The 18,614-nt window shown below is 36.9% G+C and overlaps 4 protein-coding genes across 5 annotated transcripts; 2 read left to right on the top strand and 2 right to left on the bottom strand.

Moving 5' to 3' along the window:
• Window positions 1–58: 58 nt before the first annotated feature.
• On the bottom strand, window positions 59–1,386 carry LOC6642700 (alpha-methylacyl-CoA racemase). Its single transcript, XM_002064966.3, has 2 exons — window positions 1,242–1,386; window positions 59–1,179 (listed from the first exon to the last, which is right to left on the bottom strand). Exons 1-2 carry the CDS (start codon window positions 1,347–1,349, stop codon window positions 154–156), a joined length of 1,134 nt encoding a protein of 377 aa, XP_002065002.1. The 5' UTR covers window positions 1,350–1,386; the 3' UTR covers window positions 59–153.
• An 86-nt stretch (window positions 1,387–1,472) lies between these two features.
• Window positions 1,473–3,696, top strand: LOC6642699 (guanine nucleotide-binding protein-like 1). Its single transcript, XM_002064965.4, has 4 exons — window positions 1,473–1,646; window positions 1,746–2,077; window positions 2,136–3,327; window positions 3,391–3,696. The coding sequence occupies exons 1-4, from the start codon at window positions 1,568–1,570 to the stop codon at window positions 3,516–3,518; spliced, it is 1,731 nt and encodes a 576-aa protein (XP_002065001.1). The 5' UTR covers window positions 1,473–1,567; the 3' UTR covers window positions 3,519–3,696.
• On the bottom strand, window positions 3,540–6,855 carry LOC6642698 (ATP-dependent DNA/RNA helicase DHX36). The gene is made up of 6 exons (XM_023175565.2): window positions 4,948–6,855; window positions 4,497–4,889; window positions 4,322–4,435; window positions 3,987–4,259; window positions 3,691–3,921; window positions 3,540–3,605 (listed from the first exon to the last, which is right to left on the bottom strand). The coding sequence occupies exons 1-5, from the start codon at window positions 6,846–6,848 to the stop codon at window positions 3,720–3,722; spliced, it is 2,883 nt and encodes a 960-aa protein (XP_023031333.2). The 5' UTR covers window positions 6,849–6,855; the 3' UTR covers window positions 3,540–3,605; window positions 3,691–3,719.
• Window positions 6,856–7,108: 253 nt separating this feature from the next.
• LOC6642697 (protein diaphanous) lies at window positions 7,109–18,441 on the top strand. Of its 2 annotated transcripts, none has more exons than XM_023175620.2 (5): window positions 7,109–7,402; window positions 10,611–10,927; window positions 14,963–16,912; window positions 16,977–17,507; window positions 17,576–18,441. In XM_023175620.2, the coding sequence occupies exons 2-5, from the start codon at window positions 10,612–10,614 to the stop codon at window positions 18,046–18,048; spliced, it is 3,270 nt and encodes a 1,089-aa protein (XP_023031388.1). In that variant the 5' UTR covers window positions 7,109–7,402; window position 10,611; the 3' UTR covers window positions 18,049–18,441. The 2 variants fall into 2 exon arrangements, with proteins under 2 accessions (XP_023031388.1, XP_046866893.1); XM_047010937.1 differs by lacking the exon at window positions 7,109–7,402 and adding an exon at window positions 10,501–10,535.
• Window positions 18,442–18,614: the final 173 nt, after the last annotated feature.

The following is an 18,614-nucleotide window of genomic DNA, read 5'->3' as shown; positions in this document are numbered from 1 at the left end:
ATGCCAAAACATTTTGTTCTGATCCGCAAAGTCCTCTAGAACAAGAATCGGTTGAGCATTTGGATCAATATATGATGAAAACATTAGTTTATTTTTTAACAAAATTTAATAATTGTGGGTGTTGATTAAATAAAAATATTAAAAATCTCAATGCTACAATTTGGCCTTGGTATGGCTAACAGGTAAAGATAATATGCCTTCTTGCATTAATTGCTTTAGTTCGTCTGGTTCCAGGTCCAACTCATTCAAGAGTTCTTCCTGATTATCCTGTTTAGGAAAAGCTTTACCCGGTGTACGACTTAAGCTTGGAGCTGGACGTGGCAACCATTTCTTACCCACTTGTTCAAACATATTTCTCTCAATATTATGATCATGCTGATGGGCTTGGCGCCAATCTATCACAGGATATACACAAGCATCCAAATCTTCAAATATTTCTGACCATTCCGCTTGGGTTTTGCTTAGAAATGATTCAGTTAGCAATTCTCTGCCTATTTGCTGGTGCTCCTCGCCAAATTGAGACAAATCATCGGGTAGATTTAATTTTTGCCTAATAATTTCGAAAAATTGTGGTTCCAAAGCAGCCACAGACATGTAGAGGCCATCTTTGGTCTCGTAGGTGTCATAGAAATAGGCACCACCGTCAAGCATATTCGCACCACGATCGCTTTGTGGTGTCCAAATACCCAGATCCCGAGACATGAACAACCAACTGGCCACATATGCAGCGCCTTCTACCATGGACGAATCCACTATTTGCCCCTGACCAGAGCGGTAACGCTCCAAGAGGGCTAAACAAATGCCCAAAGCACAGATTACACTGCCGCCAGCAAAATCGGCCAAGAGATTAATGGGCGCTGTGGGTTTTTCATGCTTTCGACCCAGCATAGAGAGTACACCCGAAAGCGCAACATAATTCAGATCATGTCCAGCTCTAGCCGCAAGTCGTCCAGTCTGACCAAAGCCCGTTAATCTGGCATAAATTAAACGTGGATTTGCCGAACAAAGTTGAGCTGGACCCAAATTGAGTTTTTCCATGACACCGGGTCGAAATGGTTCAATAAGGACATCTGATTTTTGGGCCAACTTCTGCACTAGTTGTTGTCCTTTAGGCTCCTTTAAGTCCACACACATGGAACGCTTGCCATGCTGCAGGACATCTAAGGAATTTTCCACGACCTGTTGAATATTGAAAGCTGGAAAGGATGTGCGATGGGAACATAAATTTCCATTTACGTTACCCTATCAATTCGTGTCACAGTAGCCCCAAAATCGCTAAGAATTTTACCACACAAAGGACCTGGGGCAAGGCCCACAAATTCTAATACCTTTATGCCTTTTAGTGGCATTTGATTAATAACAATTTAAAAGTTGTTTTTATTTGCACTTTGAACATGTCAGGGCTGGCATGTCTAGCCAAAAGCTCAAAAGCTCTGCAAACTTTAAGGCTTTTTAATATCAGCTTGTCATCACTAACAGAAACATCATCTTTGATTTCAATTAAAAATTAAATTAAATCCCAACTCCTACATTTTGACATAAGTTAAAAAAAAATTACAATTTCGTAATGCCTCAACAGCGACGCAAGGTGGCCTTCAGTGGCAAGAAAAAGAAGGATCAATTGCTGCAAAAACGCAACACAAAAGGTAACAATTAAACGCCCCTCTATTACGCCCTACACTCTTTTCGGATGATGATTAGCCGGTTCGATTCTTATGTTTTTTGTTTTTTTTGTGATCCATCAGGACCACCAAAGTATTTGCGCAGCACTCAAGAGTCCTACGAAGACAGCGATGTGGCACCAGAATCTTCACGCAAGCTAATGGAACAACCATTTGGCCGCGGTGGTAATCGAAACAAGAATGTGAATCGTTATAATCTGCAATTCTATCAGGAGAGCAAGAAAGAAGTGGAGCAAATGAAACAGGAGGGCTTCAAACCATTGGACATTCTCAGCGCCAAAGATCGTGAAATGGATGGACGCTATTTCACAGATTTCAATTTTCCCATACGCCCTCCCTTGAATGAGAGTAGCTCTAAGGAGCAGCTTGATCGCAGCGAGAATCGTTATTTTAAGGTGGGATTGGTTAGTTTGTAGGATCTTCTTTTCCTAAGTGACGATACTTTCGTTTTAGGAATATGTAGACGAATTGCAAAAGAAGCAACGCAATGGTGATATAAAAGAACTCTCTCTATTCGAATTGAATTTGGAGACTTGGCGTCAATTGTGGCGCGTTTTGGAATTCTCCGATATTTTGCTAATCATAGTGGATGTGCGCTACGCCGCATTGATGTTTCCACCATCCCTGTACGATTACATAATCAAGACGTTAAAGAAGCATGCAATTGTTGTCTTCAACAAGGTGGATCTTGTCGAGCCTGATGTGGTGGTAGCTTGGCGCTCATATTTCAATGAACACTATCCCAATTTGCCGATTGTTCTGTTTGCATCGTATTTACCACGTTCCCGTAAGGGCAATCAACGTGGACCACAAGTTTCACATCGCAGGAGCATGGAGGGCGTCTATAATATATATCGAGAGTGCCAGCGATATGTACAGGGTGAAGTGGATTTATCGGCATGGGAGCAAAAAATACGCGAAGATATGCGTAGTGAGCAATTGGATATACTGGAGGATGTGGCCACTGTAACGGGGGAATTAAAGATTAGCAGCAGCATCGATACCACACCCCATGAGCATGTGAAATATCACAATGGCATCGCGACCATTGGTTGTATTGGCTTCCCCAACGTGGGTAAATCATCGTTAATCAATGCATTGAAAGGACGTAAAGTGGTTAGTGTTAGTCGCACACCGGGCCATACAAAGCATTTCCAAACTATATTCCTAACGCCATTGGTTCGTCTCTGTGATTGCCCTGGCCTGGTTTTTCCATCAGCTACACCAAAGTCATTGCAAGTGCTGCTTGGAAGTTTCCCCATCTCCCAGTTGGCAGTGCCTTATCGTTCGCTTCGCCTACTAAGCGAGCATTTAAATTTACCACAATTATTGCGACTGCATTTGCCGGAGGACTATGATGAATGGTCAGCGGTGGCCATTTCTGATGCTTGGGCCTATAAACGAGGCTTTCTCACGGCCAAAGCAGCACGACCAGATCGCTATCGGGCGGCAAATCATATTTTACGCATGTGTCTGGCTGGCCAACAACAATTGGTCTTACAATTCTATCCACCTGGTTACGAGGAGCAGCGTGATAAATGGTTGCAACATCCCGATTTGGCGGAGGTCAAAAATTATCAACAGGTTGATTTAGATGAACCAGAATCGGAGACCAATGAGGATACTTCATCTGTTTGTTCGGACAGTAAGTTTTATTTGGAAAGTATTGAAATTTGTAATAAATCATTTGCTTCTCTTTTATTCTCAGCTGCTGATAGCGATGACGATGATGAGGATAGTTCCAATGATGAAACCAATGCTGATGAAAGTGAATGTACAGCCGAACAAGAAGCTCCACGTTCTCGAAATGTTTTCGCATTGCTTGAGGATGATTAAGATTCTTGAAAAAAGATGAGATAGGATTCAAACGGAATTTGTCTTTATTTTTGATATTCGTTATCGCATGCCTCTTGAAGTGCGCATCTATATATATAAAGATATATATATATAGGTACATGAATTATTTATATACTAACTTATATGAAACAAAACAAAAAAAAATACATACAAAATATTTTTGGTACCGACATATGTAGATTAAAATTCCTCCTCCGCGGACATACAGTCCCCTTCGTCAACCTCATCCAACGAAAGTATCAATTCGATTGCCTCCAGCAAGAAATTATCATCACCACAATCGTTGAGTGGAGCTGGATGAAGAGCTTGCTTAAGTAGCAATCTTTTAAGCATTCCACGCAATTCAATAACTAAATTGGCGGTTTCTTCATTGCATTTAAAACTACATAAAAGAAAAATGGGGAAATGTATTTAAGCGGATTAGGAAATTTATTTTTTTTTACTCACTAATATGTTTTGGCAACAGACAGATATGGTATATTTTCATATACTCCCATCGCAACATCATCTCCAAATATGAGTAAAGCCATGGGAAATACCATGGTAGAGTCAAGCAGATAAAGATCATTTGATTTCTGACGTTGAAAATATACAAAATAGCCAGACTCAAACGAAAATTCACCACTATTCACAGAAGATGGATGGAAATTAACACGTCGCCCATCATCCGTGGTCATTTGATGAATGGCACGCACACGATTCTTTAACTGACGGGCTTTCCTGCAATGACAAAAGAACATTCATAAGTAATTTTCAAAATTATTTCAATTTATAGAGCTTACCGTAAATGGGCCATATTGGGATAGAGGCCAGCTCCAATAATGGCACGTAATAGAGTTATCTTTTCCGAATTTTTATTCGAGTCAGGATGTTGGCAATTTGCATATTTAAGGAATCTGAAAATTAAAATAATATAGTGAGTTATTTTAGATATAATAAGCTATTACTATTATTTACTTGTATTTATGTAGAGACTCTGAGAATTGATTTTTCATGCGTTCCAATTGATTTAAGGTCGTGATACTTAAGAAATTATTATAACAATATTCCCGTTCACGGCAAGCCTGCCGAGTTTCACGGAAACAAACAACTGTATTATGTATCATTAAATGATCGCTGCGCATATTACGGGCGAATTGACGTTTAACTTCATCGGCACGTTTCTCCTGGCCCAGGGGGGAATAGAAGGGAGTTTTATACGATAAAGCCGCAGCCGCCGATGTGATGGGATCAAGGCAACCAAATAATGCCGACATTAAGATCATTTTACCCATTTGTGGATCGATGGGTAACTTTGCCAAATGCATTCCCAGTGGAGTAAGAGTGCCAGAGCAGTCTAAACATTCAATGCTGGAATTAAAAATCAATTAAAGGTTATTTTTCTTTGTTTATCATTTTCAGAACTCACCGTTTCAGTAACTGTATACCATTATTAATAGCTTCTTTAGGCGGGGCATTTATCACAGTTTGCAAAAATTGATGAGGATCATCAATGTGTAGCAACTTTAAACTCAATATAATCGATTCCAATTTGCAACGTAGAATCTCTGGCGTGGGTATTTCGGCCATTCTATGCTCACGGGCTCGACTAAAGAGATTGTAGCATATGCCAGGACTTACACGGCCGGCACGACCCTTACGCTGTTGCGTATTGGCCAGAGTAACCCAATCCTCTTCCAACATTTGAATATTGCTTTCAATGTCGTAGCTGCTTGTCTTGGTGCGTCCGGTATTAATGACATACACCACATCATCGATGGTAACCGAGGTTTCTGCTATAATCGTGGATATGATCACCTTACGTTTGCCTTGTGGAACACGTCGAAAAATTGCCTGCTGCTCTACGGATGGCATCAAAGAATGCAGGGGATGGAGAATTAATTGATCACGCCAATGTTCTCCTTTTGGCGATTTTGGTTTCTCTAGCAGATTAAACAGTTGCGAAATTCTTTCGAAACTTGGCATAAAGACAAGAATGGCCCCTTCTGGCTTTCGTTCGCATATATAATAAATGAGGTCCACTATGAACTCGATACATTCACAACCTTCAGACTCGGGTAAACGCAAAGCATCTAAAACCCGACTGTCATATTTGCCACGTATAGTCCGTATATAGGGCTCCACCATATTTTTGTGTTCCAGTATAGCTTCGGGTTTCCTGCGACGATTACTTTTACTTTTAAACTGGTAGCCAGTCAGTGATAGAATATCCTCCAGATAGAGCACTTCTACGGGAAACATTACTCCCCCAATGCGAAACATGGGACATTTATTGAAATAATCACAGAAATCCTGTTCCTTAACAGTGGCGCTCATAAGGATGACTTTAAGTTCAGGGCGATGAGGCAATATAACCTTAAGTAGGGCCATTAACATATCTGTTTCCATGCTACGCTCATGAATCTCATCTAAAATCAAGACACTAACACCGTGCAACAGAGGGTCGGACTGCATCTGTTGTAGGAGTACTCCTGTTGTGCAAAAATTAATAGACCCACGGTCCCTGGCCTTGCAACTCTCCAAACGAATTTGATAGCCAACCGACTGGCCAAGGTTTTCGCCACGTTCATAGGCCACGCGTTCCGACACAGTTATGGCCGAAATTCGACGCGGCTGAGTGCATATAATGCGACATGATGATCCTGTGCGCTGGGAGATTTCGTAATCCAAAAGGATTTGCGGCACTTGGGTGGTCTTGCCACAGCCCGTGCTGCCCACTATTAATATGACCTGATTCTGCTTCACTGCCTCTATAATATGTTGGCTATATGCCATTGTGGGCAGTTTTAGACGCGCCTTCTGACGCTCATCGCGATGGTTGAATTGCATACGCTTTTCATATTCTGTCAGTAATTTTTTATCCAATCTGGAATCACTAAAATCCATGTCCTGATGCATTTTCTTTTTTTCATCAATAAATTCTTCAAATTTGACATTTAACAAATAACGAAAATAATTATTGATCTCCACATCGAACTCCTGTTCGGCTGGTGCGATTTTAAAGCGCTCCAGGCAACTCTTGACCCTGTTTAAAATCTCCGGTGGCAAACTCAAATCCGTACCCATACGTATGCGAGGAGGTTCTTCACCGCGTTCCTTCTTACGCTGACGCGAAAGGTTCCGGTAGTATAAGCCAATCTCCTTGCCGCGTAATCCTGGTGGTCGATTATTCTTACGTCCATTTGACATTGAACCAGAAGGTTCATCTGCTCCGCTTTGCATTTTTCTTTTTTTGATTGATATGATTTTATTGAAGTAGTTTAATTTTAACCGGACAAACAGAAATAACTCAATCAGACAGCTGAGCATATAATAGAGTTGCCACACCGTTGACTTAGGATGACACAAAAAAATTGTCATCTATTTAAAGTGTAAAAATTTTTAAAATAAACTAGACATGCATAAAATATATATATATTATAACAATAATTCATAACTAATTAGAATTTTTCAGCGACTCTTTAAAATTCAAATAAAATGAATTTTAAAATACCACAAAAAGTCAATTTTCGCGAATGCTTAAAAATACCGATACATCGATAATGCGATCGACGGTTTCTCCCATCTCTAGTTAACAATTTTCAGTTTGCGTGGAACGTTTAAAAACGCGCAACAAAAAACGACCAGAAAGCAAAACAATAAAAACAAAACCAATTGGAAAAGCGTCTAAACTACGTGCTAACTAATTGTGAATACTGCATTAGTCAAGTGCTTTTCTTAATAAACGATACGACGAGGACAACGAGGAGAGTGTGACTACCGATACGATATTTCATGTGTCGCTTAAGTGGAAGCGAGACAGGGCGATCAACAAGTGGTGGCTAAAAATCTAAAAACCCAAAACGAATAGGAAAACTCAAAAAGTAAGCAAAAACAGAAACCAAAAAAGGTAATGTATTGGAAAAAAATTGGTGTCTAATAATTTGACGAAAGGAGCTAGTGTGTTGCGCAGCGGCATAGGCGTCTTAAAACAAACAAAAAAGAAAAAATTAGAGGCAAAGCACTCTGAAAAACAACAACAGCAACAAAAGCCGTTTGATAGTGCTCCGTATAGATTTGTATGCGGTTGTGTTTGTGTGTGTGTGTCAAGACATTACTTTTTAGTCTTATGACGTAAACCACCGAAAAATAAAATCAAAAGTGAGGCGACTACAAAAACAAAAAGCAATACGCGAAGGTGAGCGCATTTATAAATTCTCGTTTTGAGTCTCTTTTTTTCTCTCCCTCTCTTTTGATTTAGACACGGCGATTTGTTTGCCTTCTTCTTGGAATTTTTTGCCGTTGCCGTTTGAAATTTTAACGTAGACGCGCGCCACTATCTTGTTTACATACGCACATGCGTATACCCTTTCCTTTTTGGTTATGATCAGACGAAGACTGTTGTGTCTTTAATTATTACATTTAAATTTAGGTATACAAAATAGTTTTTCAAAAATCTCACTCAAAGTCTAAAGATAGAAAATATTCGAAACTATGTTGAGAAATAAAATTCAAAATCTTTCAGGGGTAGAATGGAGCTATGTATATATAGTCAGAAGTATACTGAAACTTTATGTTATGACAAACTCAAATTTCTTTTTTCAACTAAAAAAACGTAAATTTATGTTTATCCATATTTGTAAAGGATTAGAAGAGTATTAAAACTTCGTCACAATAAAGTAATATAGCTTCCGGTACATTTGTTTTGCTTTTGATTTCAACTGCAACTATAATATAAAGGTGGTCGGTCGTTTCTCTTTCTTTCCCAGCAGAGCTACCTCCCCTCTTGTCAATAGTTCTGCCTAATATGCATCTGCCTCATGGAGGAGGAGTCTGGACAAGAATTTCATGCAGTAGCATGTAAACAACAATATAAAAAATACTATTTTACCAGAAGGCCTTTGCCTTCACCAACAATTGCTTGAAAATGTGCTTGTTGAAAGCATTTCCTCTGCATAGAAAAAGAAATGAAAAGAAATTGTTGCCCCGGCCACATGAATAAGTCTTGTCTTGTCTCCTTTACTCCACTCCAACCCACACACACTCACGCACAACAACAACATAAATTCCACATTCACATCATTCACAATGATCTGGAGAAGCTTTTTAGGTAATGTCGTTAATAGAGAAATTAAGTTATGTATACATTTTCATCCTCAAGACTCTGTGGGTCTTGAGAAAGTAGAAAAGTTTTAATATTTAGAAATTTGCCTTCAATTTCGCCTACTTAAGTTTTCTGATAAACTTTGAACGAAGTTTTTTATCGAAATAGAAAACCATTTTCTTTGCAATTTCGTTGTAGACCAACTAATTTCTGATCTTATGATATGACCACTTAGACCTTAAGGTTTAATAGGTGTTTAATGGGTTTTTTTTTTATTAAGCATTTTCATAAATAGTTGAAGTTTCTGTTTTATGAATGATTTGTCTCTGCGTGTCATGCCCAATCGTAACAAATACATATACACACATGTACATCAAATCTCGTTGGCCTGGCCCATACAGGAGGGCATAAAAGAATAAGTCAACAAAAACCAGTTAACGTTCATTCCAGCGTATAGAGCAGCTAGATCGTCTGCTTTTTTTTTTGTTTTTTTTTTTTTTTTTTTAGATATTTTTTGTTACCTGACTGATGTGATTTCATTAATGATTCATTAGTTAGAGATTTGCCAATCTAAGCATTCCCATAGATCCCATGAGATGCTTCTTCCTTCTATCCAGTAAATCAAAAGACTGATTATTCGTCAAAAAGTTATTCTTTTCTCGCCTACTTAAAATTATCCTCTATATCATTAACACATCATCATCATCGGCAAATTTGATATATAAATTGATGCATTTAACTAATTTGTTTAGTTTCAGATACTATGTATATATGTATGGTTTTTTTTTTTTTGCTGTCACTGCTGTTGCTGTTCGTTTCGTTTTTGATTATTTAATTAAACAGTTTTCACGCTTCACATGCTGCACCTAAATTTCATCTGGCACTATTTACATGCTAATTGAATGGTTATACACATGGTGAAATTATATAAATGCGGCACTAATCATTTTGGTTAATTGTAAATAAACCAACAGCTGATAATGATGTACCTATTTAGTGTAGCATCCATCACTAATCAGATCAAAAGAATAATTAAAAATTTTTTTTGATTTTGTACTAGAGAGGATTAGGCAATTGCATAATTTTGGGCCAAAAAGTCAGAAAGCTTTATTTGTATTCAATTTATTTCTGAAATGATAAATAACAATTATTTTTTATTGCTATAATATTAATTAAAACAAATCGTTAATTAAATGAACATTATTATTTTTCGACCAAACAAAAATATACATATATTATACTCGACTGTAGTCGAGTCTCGAAAATTTGTAAAAATTCGGTTGTTTGTAAAAATTCCATACACCATACAACTCATAATATATTAAACTTCATATAAATTGGAATTTTGTTTTCGTAAACTCTTATAATTCGTATTGCAACTTGAAACATTAGTTTATAGCCATAAATAGCCTTAATAGTTTGGAAAATTAAATAGAAAAACTTAATGAGAAATGTGTCAAAAAATCGCTAAAATAACAGACTTTTTAAAAAATTATTTTATGTTAAAAAAAAAATTATCAATTTTATTATAATAATTTTATTTACTGATTTGATATGAAAAACGAACAATTAAATGTACTTACATATTTATTTAAAATTAAATTTATTAAGTATACATGATAAAATATAAAAGCCTCATTTATTTGAATTATTATTTTTTGAGTCTTGTTTAATGGATATCGTAATAATTTGTAGTTGTAGTTGAATCCTGTTGTAAGGCATGATCTGCCCCTGGTGGCTACTTCAAAAAAACAAAGTGTAAATGAAATGTAAACAAAAAACAGCTGTCTGCGGCTTTTATAGAGAAATGCTGCTGCGCGCATGTCTCTAAACAACTACACACTAGAAAATGCCCTTTGCTATTAGTTAGTTTTCAACTAACGGTTCACCAAAATGCGTCTCAAGAAAAACAAGTTTGTTAAACATTTACTATTAAATACGAAAATGCCTTCTAATTACATACACTTTCCTTTTAATATCCAAAACAGAATGTCGCGGCACGAGAAAACGAAATCAACCGGAGGTGGTATATTAGATAGCCTCTTTGGCAGACCTTCGAAAACGAAAGGTGGCAGCTATAGCAGCAATACTCTGACTCATGGCGGCAGACCCACCTCCACAGATAATAATGCGATACCCGGTGCCGAGGATTGGGTGCGTTATATACAGGATTTGAACGATGCACAATTGGAAGCCAAATTTTTGGAAATTATCGATGATATGAATATACCCAAGGATAAACGGGAACCGCTCTTGGCCAAATCCAAGGAGGAGCGTCAAAAAATGCTTTTAATGCACTTAAAAGGTAATGGAATCGATTTCCCCCCAATAGTTGTGTCATTTACCCCCCTCTCCCGCCACATTTTGCCAATTTTCCATTGTTGTCGCATTCCTTGGTGATAAGATTATAAATGCCAATATTGTTGCATGTAACGGTATCTATTTGTGTGTGTGGGTGTGCGACGTTTCTAAGCGTAAAAAAAAAACAACTTTTTGCTTTGTTTATTTATAATTTTTTTTTTTGTGTTTTTTTGTCTAACAATTTGCTTTTCTTTTTGTTTTCATATTCATGATTCATGTGCTGTTTATGTTTTTTTTTTTTATTCTGATTTGTTAACACACATTTTGATTATTTTTAAATAATAAACTACTTGAATAATTTCAAGAATCTTGAGCTTAACCTTCAAACAATTCGATTTGCTAAATATATTTATTTAGCTAATTTAACTTGTAGTAGATGCAATATTTGCTTCTTTTTTTTTTAGTTGTAAATGATTTAAGCACACTTATGAAAATATCTCAATGTCAAACAATTAATATTTGAATCTTTAAGGTAAAATTCTGTATTAAAAAATCTATTGGGTTCAGTTCTTACTTAAAGAAATATATGTCTTTAATTAAAATCCATTAAATTGTATCAAAACATATGCAAAAAAGTTTTGTTATTTTTAAGTGATAGTGACAGATAATTTTTTCAAATGCTAAAATGCAAAAAAAAGAGCGATATTTATACAGATATACTGACACACATTATACAGTATGTATTATGTATTATAGTTATTATTCGATCAATTCAAAGTCTGCCAAATCGATTGCATTTTATAAACAATATCGTTACAAGTGCTTAAACGATAGATTACTTTAAAATAGTTACGCGAATGACTAGTAAGCAAACAATTATTTCTTCTATATTAGTTTATAAAATTGAATCCAAGTGACATCATCCTAAAATACATAGGAGATTGTTGACAGGTACTTTAAAATTTCTAACAATTATAAATCTAGACATTAGGTATTAAATAATGTTTGATGTGTTTGGTAGTGTGAAAGTAATATAATAGTCAATTCTTCATAAATGTAAAAGCAAAAATAGAACGAGAAAGAAAGAATATGTGGTCATATCACTTATACGTCCCATAGTCCTCTCTGCATTAAAGATAAATACCACCAAATGCACCCAATTTATTTTATTTAAGTCCTATTTTTTGCTTTGCACTCTTTATGGTATTTAAACATTTCAAAATATAGAAATAGAGATCTTATATCTTATAGTCACGATCACTTAGCTTAAACATATTTTAAATTTCAATAGTAAGTTTTATAGCATCAATACACTTTTATTTTCACTTTGTAGCTAGAATTAAAAACTTTAGAAGCACATTTTATCGAGTGTTTAAAACTATGGGGTATCCGTAAGTCGACTTCCGGCTCATTATCTATGATTGTTCACACTATATTTTCAAGTAACTTAAACTTTTCAGTTCTTGGTTTTTGGTTGCGCTTCAGTAAACTTTTTTCCCTCCACTTTGTTGGGGTCCATTATCAAGTGTTAAAAAAAAATTCATCTTTGTAGAGTTTCTTTGGCCTCTCTCTCTCTTATCGCATGTAACGGTTTCTTTGGGGTCTCTGTAAACCTTGACTTTTCCCCATATATGTACATATATATGTTTATCAGAATGCGTGACAAAAGCTTGTTATAAGTATATATGTACATATACATCTATATACACAATTCTCAAAAAGACATTGAAATGAAAATGACATTTAGTATGCATATTATACAATTTCAATTACGTCAACTATATATGAAAAGATCAAGAGAGTGAGTGAGAGAGATCAAGAAAAAGAGCTTAACCCACAAGGCAAACATCTCTTGTGATTTTTTCCAATAAATGCAACGTAAATGTGGAAAAAAGTATGACAAAAGCAGCTGAAAATAAATTCTGATGATGGGCAATAAACTTTAAAAAGATGGTAAGGAGAGGTGCGAGGTGTCAAGTGTGTCAGATAGGCCAACCGATTGTCTACAATTGCACCGACTCAGATAATACTCTCTTTGGTCATATTGGAAAACAATTTTTTTTTTTAATATTTTAGTTTTTTTAAACATAATTTGATGAAATAAATGAATTATAGAAATATTGTAGCTTTGCTTAGTTAGATTAGATATCTTAGAGGATGGATTAAATATAAATGAATCTACTATCTCCTGTAGATAAAGAATAAAATGGATTTTCAGGATTTTTTTGTGGTCAATTCCGATATAATATTTTTGACAAAATTTTAGAAGGTTTTGAATGAAGATTGATAGTCCTTTTTCTGGAAGAAACAAAATATATGTCCTGAAATAATTGGTAGATGTCCTGTGACTACGCATGCCTTTGCTAAAAGGCCATATAGTTAACTCTATTATACTTTCAAGAAAAAATTTGCTTTTTTTCACCATGGATATACATTTTCCAAAATATATTATCAATACGGAAATTAAAACTTCTTTATTTACTGTGAAATTAAAGTAGAAATATGAATTTTATTTGACTATTTTTTTCACATTTAAACATTGGAAAAAACTGAAGAAAATTATTTTCAAACATTTTCTTTAAAAGTGTATGTGACTTTTTACAAAGTGTATACTGATACTGATTGTAGTATAGGGTATAAAAATAAAAGCAAACACCTTTACGTGTGTCTACTTACCTTCCACTTGCCTGCTGCCTCCGTTTCCCTCCCCCATCCTTCATTACCTGCGATGATTATTGTGGCAGAACCCTCTTCTTTACCCAACAAAAAACCGTTCCGAATTGTTTTTGTTTCGATATGCGAAAAAAAGCTGTTCATTAACACGCTTCGCTTGCCGTTTGAGTTAATTAATAAAACAGTTACGTAGTTGGATCAAGAGCGCGGCTAACGTTTTTATTATTTATCTTGTTTTTTTTTGGCCAATTCGGTTTTGTTTGGTGGTTCAAATGCAAGGTGTGCCCCGCTGTGTGGCCGTGCCAATTGTTAATTGAAATTGAATTTTAATGGGTTTCGATAATTTTCTTTGTACTACTTAGATAAGAATACGAATGTGAACTAGTACAAGTCATGAAGATAATGCTATTTGCCGTACAGTCGCATGATTCATCCCAAAAAAAATGCCAATGTTTATAGATTTGACACAGATTTTGGCTATACTTTTTGAAATTTCTATCAATATTGATAAAAATAGAGGCTAAGAGATCTTTTTAACTGAAATGTAAAACGATTTGTATAGAAACATATTGTTGGCAGGTTAATGATAACAATTAAATACTTAAATCTGTTAAATGCAGTAAAGGCCTAACAATTTTTAAAAACTTAAACCATCCAGATTTGTTATTAAAACCAAAAAAATATTGAAATTTTTCAAAACTTTAATCATAATTTAATGATATTTAGAAAAAAAAAAAACCTATCAAAATGTTTTCTGTAAATGCTTAGTTATTAATATTTATTTCTTTACTTGGTAGTCTTCAATACCAATTTCATTAGATTGGCTATACCTATGAGTGTATTGAACTTTCTTTGATGACTTATTAACATTTCTTGTTCTATCAATTGTTCAGTTGTTCAATGACTCACGTGTTCATTGATTCCCTTGTTTGATTGTTTTCTGACCTACCTCTTACATTTTTTTGATGACTATATGTGTTGCAAGAGTTACAAACTGTGGCTTGTTGTGTTTTATGTGAGAGACGAACTGATTTTGAGGACATTAAAGAAAGAGTGAGTCTGTGGTAATACTGTAAAATGATTTATCGTATTACTCTATTTGACCCTACAGTACTGTATATCTGAGTCAGAGCAGGAAACCATATTTTTGGATTACGTGTTCGCTTACAATTCGACAGCACTGTGGATATGGGTAGTGCAGGGTTTTTCGAGAACAATTAAGTACTTTGTGCACCTTTCTGATTATTTTTACTTAATGTTCTTACGTGAAAATTGCACAACTTTTATTTTACAATTCATAAAACTTCAATGTATGTAAATATTAAGTACTTTTCTCATTACTAATATTTCTCTTCTTAAATTGCAGGTAAAAACTCACTGGAGCGCAGCGCCAACTCTCGTTTCGAGAAGCCCAACGACTACATTGAATATCTGCAGAATGGCGAACATAGCGAGAATAAAATCTATCAATGCGTGGAATCATTGCGTGTGGCACTCACAAGTAATCCCATCTCATGGTGTCGGGAATTCGGTGAAGCGGGCATCGGACAGATCGAGAAACTCCTGACGAAAGCCAAAAAGGATCGAACCTATGATCGCATTGAATTCGAAGCTGTGCGCTGCCTGAAGGCCATTATGAATAATACATGGGGTCTTAATGTTGTATTGACACCCGATCAGCACAGTGTGATCTTGCATTTGGCCCAGTCACTGGATCCCCGCAGGCCGCAGACCATGTGCGAGGCATTGAAATTGTTGGCCTCGTTTTGCATTGTCTACGAGAGAAACGGCTATGAGAAGGTGTTGCGTGCCATTACGACAATAGCGGCCACATCGTATAAATCCAGCGAAAGATTTCGACCAATTGTCGATGCTCTGTTTGCGTCCGATAAGCAGGATCCTAAGAGAGAATTGGCATGTCATAGTTTGATCTTTATAAACACACTGACAAACACGCCATCAGATTTGAATTTCCGTTTGCACTTGCGCTGCGAGATTATGCGAATGGGATTGTATGAACGTTTCGATGAATTTAAACAAATTGTCGAGACTAGCAATAATGAGGCATTGCAGCAGCATTTCAAAATCTTCAATGAGATCAGAGAGGATGATTTTGAGGAGTTTGTTCAACGTTTCGATAATGTCACATTCAATATGGATGATGCCCAGGATTGTTTCGATGTCCTTAAGAATCTGGTGACCGATACAACATCGGAACCATATTTCCTGTCGATTCTTCAGCATTTGTTATACATACGTGATGATTTTTACTTTAGGCCAGCTTATTATCAATTGATTGAGGAATGCATTTCACAGATTGTCTTCCACAAGGGCTACTGTGATCCGAATTTCGAGAATCGAAATTTTAATATAGACACGTCCCTTCTACTCGATGACATGGTTGAGAAAGCCAAGGCCAAAGAATCGAAACGTTCCGAGGAGTATGAGAAGAAGATTGAGCAACTGGAAAGTGCCAAGCAGGAGGCTGAGGCTAAAGCGGCTCATCTCGAGGAGAAAGTCAAATTAATGGAAGCGAATGGTGTGGCGGCTCCATCACCTAATAAACTACCAAAAGTTGATATACCAATGCCGAAAGGAAAAGGAGGTGGAGCACCCCCACCTCCACCGCCACCCATGCCGGGTCGTGGTCCTGGAGGACCACCCCCGCCGCCACCACCGCCAATGCCTGGAAAAGCTGGAGGACCTCCACCGCCACCTCCTCCGCCGGGAATGGGTGGTGGGCCACCACCGCCACCGATGCCTGGCATGATACGACCTGGTGGTCCACCGCCACCACCCATGATGATGGGACCAATGGTTCCCGTGCTACCACATGGACTGAAGCCGAAAAAGAAATATGATGTCAAGAATCCAATGAAGCGTGCCAACTGGAAAGCCATTTTGCCCACGAAAATGTCTGAGAAAGCCTTTTGGGTTAAATGCCAAGAGGATAAGTTGGCTCAAGATGATTTCCTACAAGAGCTGGCCCTTAAGTTCTCATCCAAACCTGTGAAAAAGGAACAGAAGGATTCTGTGGACAAGCCCACAACACTAACCAAAAAGACCGTTGATCTGCGTGTTTTGGATTCAAAGTCTGCCCAGAATCTAGCCATCCTATTGGGTGGCTCTCTCAAACATTTATCCTATGAACAGATCAAGATTTGTCTGCTCCGCTGTGATACGGATATTTTATCCTCCAATATACTACAAAATTTGATACAATATTTACCGCCACCAGAGCAACTGAAGAGATTGCAAGAGATTAAGAACAAAGGTGAACAATTGCCTCCCATTGAACAGTTTGCTGCTACCATTGGTAAGAAAATCTCTGAAGCAATAACAAGATTCCCTTTTATTTGATAACTTTGTTCTTTTTTCAGGTGAAATTAAACGCTTGTCTCCACGCCTGCACAATCTTAACTTTAAGCTTACATACGCTGACATGGTACAGGATATCAAGCCGGATATTGTGTCCGGAACGGCGGCATGTGAGGAGGTTCGCAGTAGCAAAAAGTTCTCCAAAATTCTTGAACTTATTCTACTGTTGGGCAATTATATGAATACTGGATCAAAGAATGAGGCAGCATTCGGTTTTGAAATCAGTTATCTAACCAAACTAACCAATACCAAGGACTCGGATAATAAGCAAACTTTGCTACACTATCTGGCCGATTTAGTGGAGAAAAAGTTCCCAGATTGTCTCAATTTCTATGATGATTTGTCGCATGTGGATAAAGCGTCGCGTGTGAATATGGATGCCATACAAAAGTCCATGAGGCAAATGAATTCGGCGGTAAAGAATTTGGAAACCGATTTGCAAAACAATAAAGTACCTCAATGCGATGATGACAAGTTTAGCGAGGTGATGGGCAAGTTTGCCGCCGAATGCCGTCAACAAGTCGATGTCTTGGGTGAGTTTTAGACCACTTTGAGTTTAAAATGGAAATTTTAACTAATTTACATGTATTTGTGTCTTCAGGTAAAATGCAAGTCCAAATGGAGAAGCTGTTCAAGGACCTTAGCGAGTATTATGCTTTCGATCCGAGTAAATATACTATGGAAGAATTCTTTGGCGATATTAAAACGTTCAAGGATGCCTTCCAATCTGCTTACAATGAGAATGTTCGCGTCCGCGAAGAGTTGGAAAAGAAACGACGCATGCAGGAGGCACGAGAGCAATCGTTGCGCGAGCAAATGGAACGCCAGCAACGTAAACTCGCGGTTGTCGATATGGATTCAGCCCAGGCTCAAGAGGGCGTTATGGATAGTCTCTTGGAGGCATTGCAAACGGGCTCAGCGTTTGGACAACGCAATCGGCAGGCGCGTCGACAGCGACCTGCAGGTGCTGAACGTAGAGCGCAATTAAGTCGCAGCCGATCAAGAACGCGAGTCAACAATGGACAGCTAATGACGCGAGAGATGATTCTCAACGAGGTACTCGGCTCGGCATAAACAAACAAGAAACCGATTACAATAAACCACCAAGCATCGTCTGTGTATATACTAGACTTCCCCTAAAGATTACTATGGTCAAAGTTGGAATTATGATTCAGATTTAAAACAAAATTTAATATCAATACAAGATAGTACATTGATAGTCCGATTATACGACCAAAATCCGCACTGCCTTTTGTATTCGGATTTTGTTTAACGATCTATGGGGCCATCTTCCTTTCAGTCAACTTGCCATTTAAATTCGATTTCAATTTTGACTACCTGTTGATTACAAATAATTATATTTTTATACGCTTTTTAAAATCGGTAACTGTTACCTTGTTACCCATCCCCTTATTGTAAAAGGAGAAGTTGTTCAATTTTTTAATATATATATATTTCTTTTTTATACTGTGCGCTTTTGTGGTTATTGGGAGATTATATGTATGTATACATATTCCTTTTTTTCTTTTTTAATGTGGCATGTTGAACTGTTTTTCTTTTACTGTGCACTTTGCATTTGACCAAAATTATTAAACGAGAGATCAAAGTGAAATTTCTTTTGTATTTGATTTGATTTTAAG

The sequence above is a fragment of the Drosophila willistoni genome (assembly GCF_018902025.1).
Source record: "Drosophila willistoni isolate 14030-0811.24 chromosome 2R unlocalized genomic scaffold, UCI_dwil_1.1 Seg167, whole genome shotgun sequence".
Classification (NCBI taxonomy): domain Eukaryota; kingdom Metazoa; phylum Arthropoda; class Insecta; order Diptera; family Drosophilidae; genus Drosophila; species Drosophila willistoni.
Note: the sequence above shows the minus strand (reverse complement) of the source record. Positions and strands in the feature narration are given on the sequence as shown.

What these genes read in the sequence shown, in the direction of transcription:
- LOC6642698 (XM_023175565.2), bottom strand. Translation starts at nt 6,848, where the DNA reads ATGCTCAGCTGTCTGATTGAGTTATTTCTGTTTGTCCGGTTAAAATTA. An exon ending in GGTATACAGTTACTGAAACG is followed by an intron (nt 4,890 to 4,947) that starts GTGAGTTCTGAA and finishes TTTTAATTCCAG; the next exon opens with CATTGAATGTTTAGACTGCT. An exon ending in GAGTCTCTACATAAATACAA is followed by an intron (nt 4,436 to 4,496) that starts GTAAATAATAGT and finishes TTTAATTTTCAG; the next exon opens with ATTCCTTAAATATGCAAATT.
- LOC6642700 (XM_002064966.3), bottom strand. Translation starts at nt 1,349, where the DNA reads ATGCCACTAAAAGGCATAAAGGTATTAGAATTTGTGGGCCTTGCCCCA. An exon ending in CTGTGACACGAATTGATAGG is followed by an intron (nt 1,180 to 1,241) that starts GTAACGTAAATG and finishes AATATTCAACAG; the next exon opens with GTCGTGGAAAATTCCTTAGA.
- LOC6642699 (XM_002064965.4), top strand. Translation starts at nt 1,568, where the DNA reads ATGCCTCAACAGCGACGCAAGGTGGCCTTCAGTGGCAAGAAAAAGAAG. An exon ending in GCAAAAACGCAACACAAAAG is followed by an intron (nt 1,647 to 1,745) that starts GTAACAATTAAA and finishes GTGATCCATCAG; the next exon opens with GACCACCAAAGTATTTGCGC. An exon ending in GCGAGAATCGTTATTTTAAG is followed by an intron (nt 2,078 to 2,135) that starts GTGGGATTGGTT and finishes CTTTCGTTTTAG; the next exon opens with GAATATGTAGACGAATTGCA.
- LOC6642697 (XM_047010937.1), top strand. Translation starts at nt 10,516, where the DNA reads ATGCGTCTCAAGAAAAACAA. An exon ending in ATGCGTCTCAAGAAAAACAA is followed by an intron (nt 10,536 to 10,610) that starts GTTTGTTAAACA and finishes TATCCAAAACAG; the next exon opens with AATGTCGCGGCACGAGAAAA. An exon ending in ACAGTTTGCTGCTACCATTG is followed by an intron (nt 16,913 to 16,976) that starts GTAAGAAAATCT and finishes TTCTTTTTTCAG; the next exon opens with GTGAAATTAAACGCTTGTCT.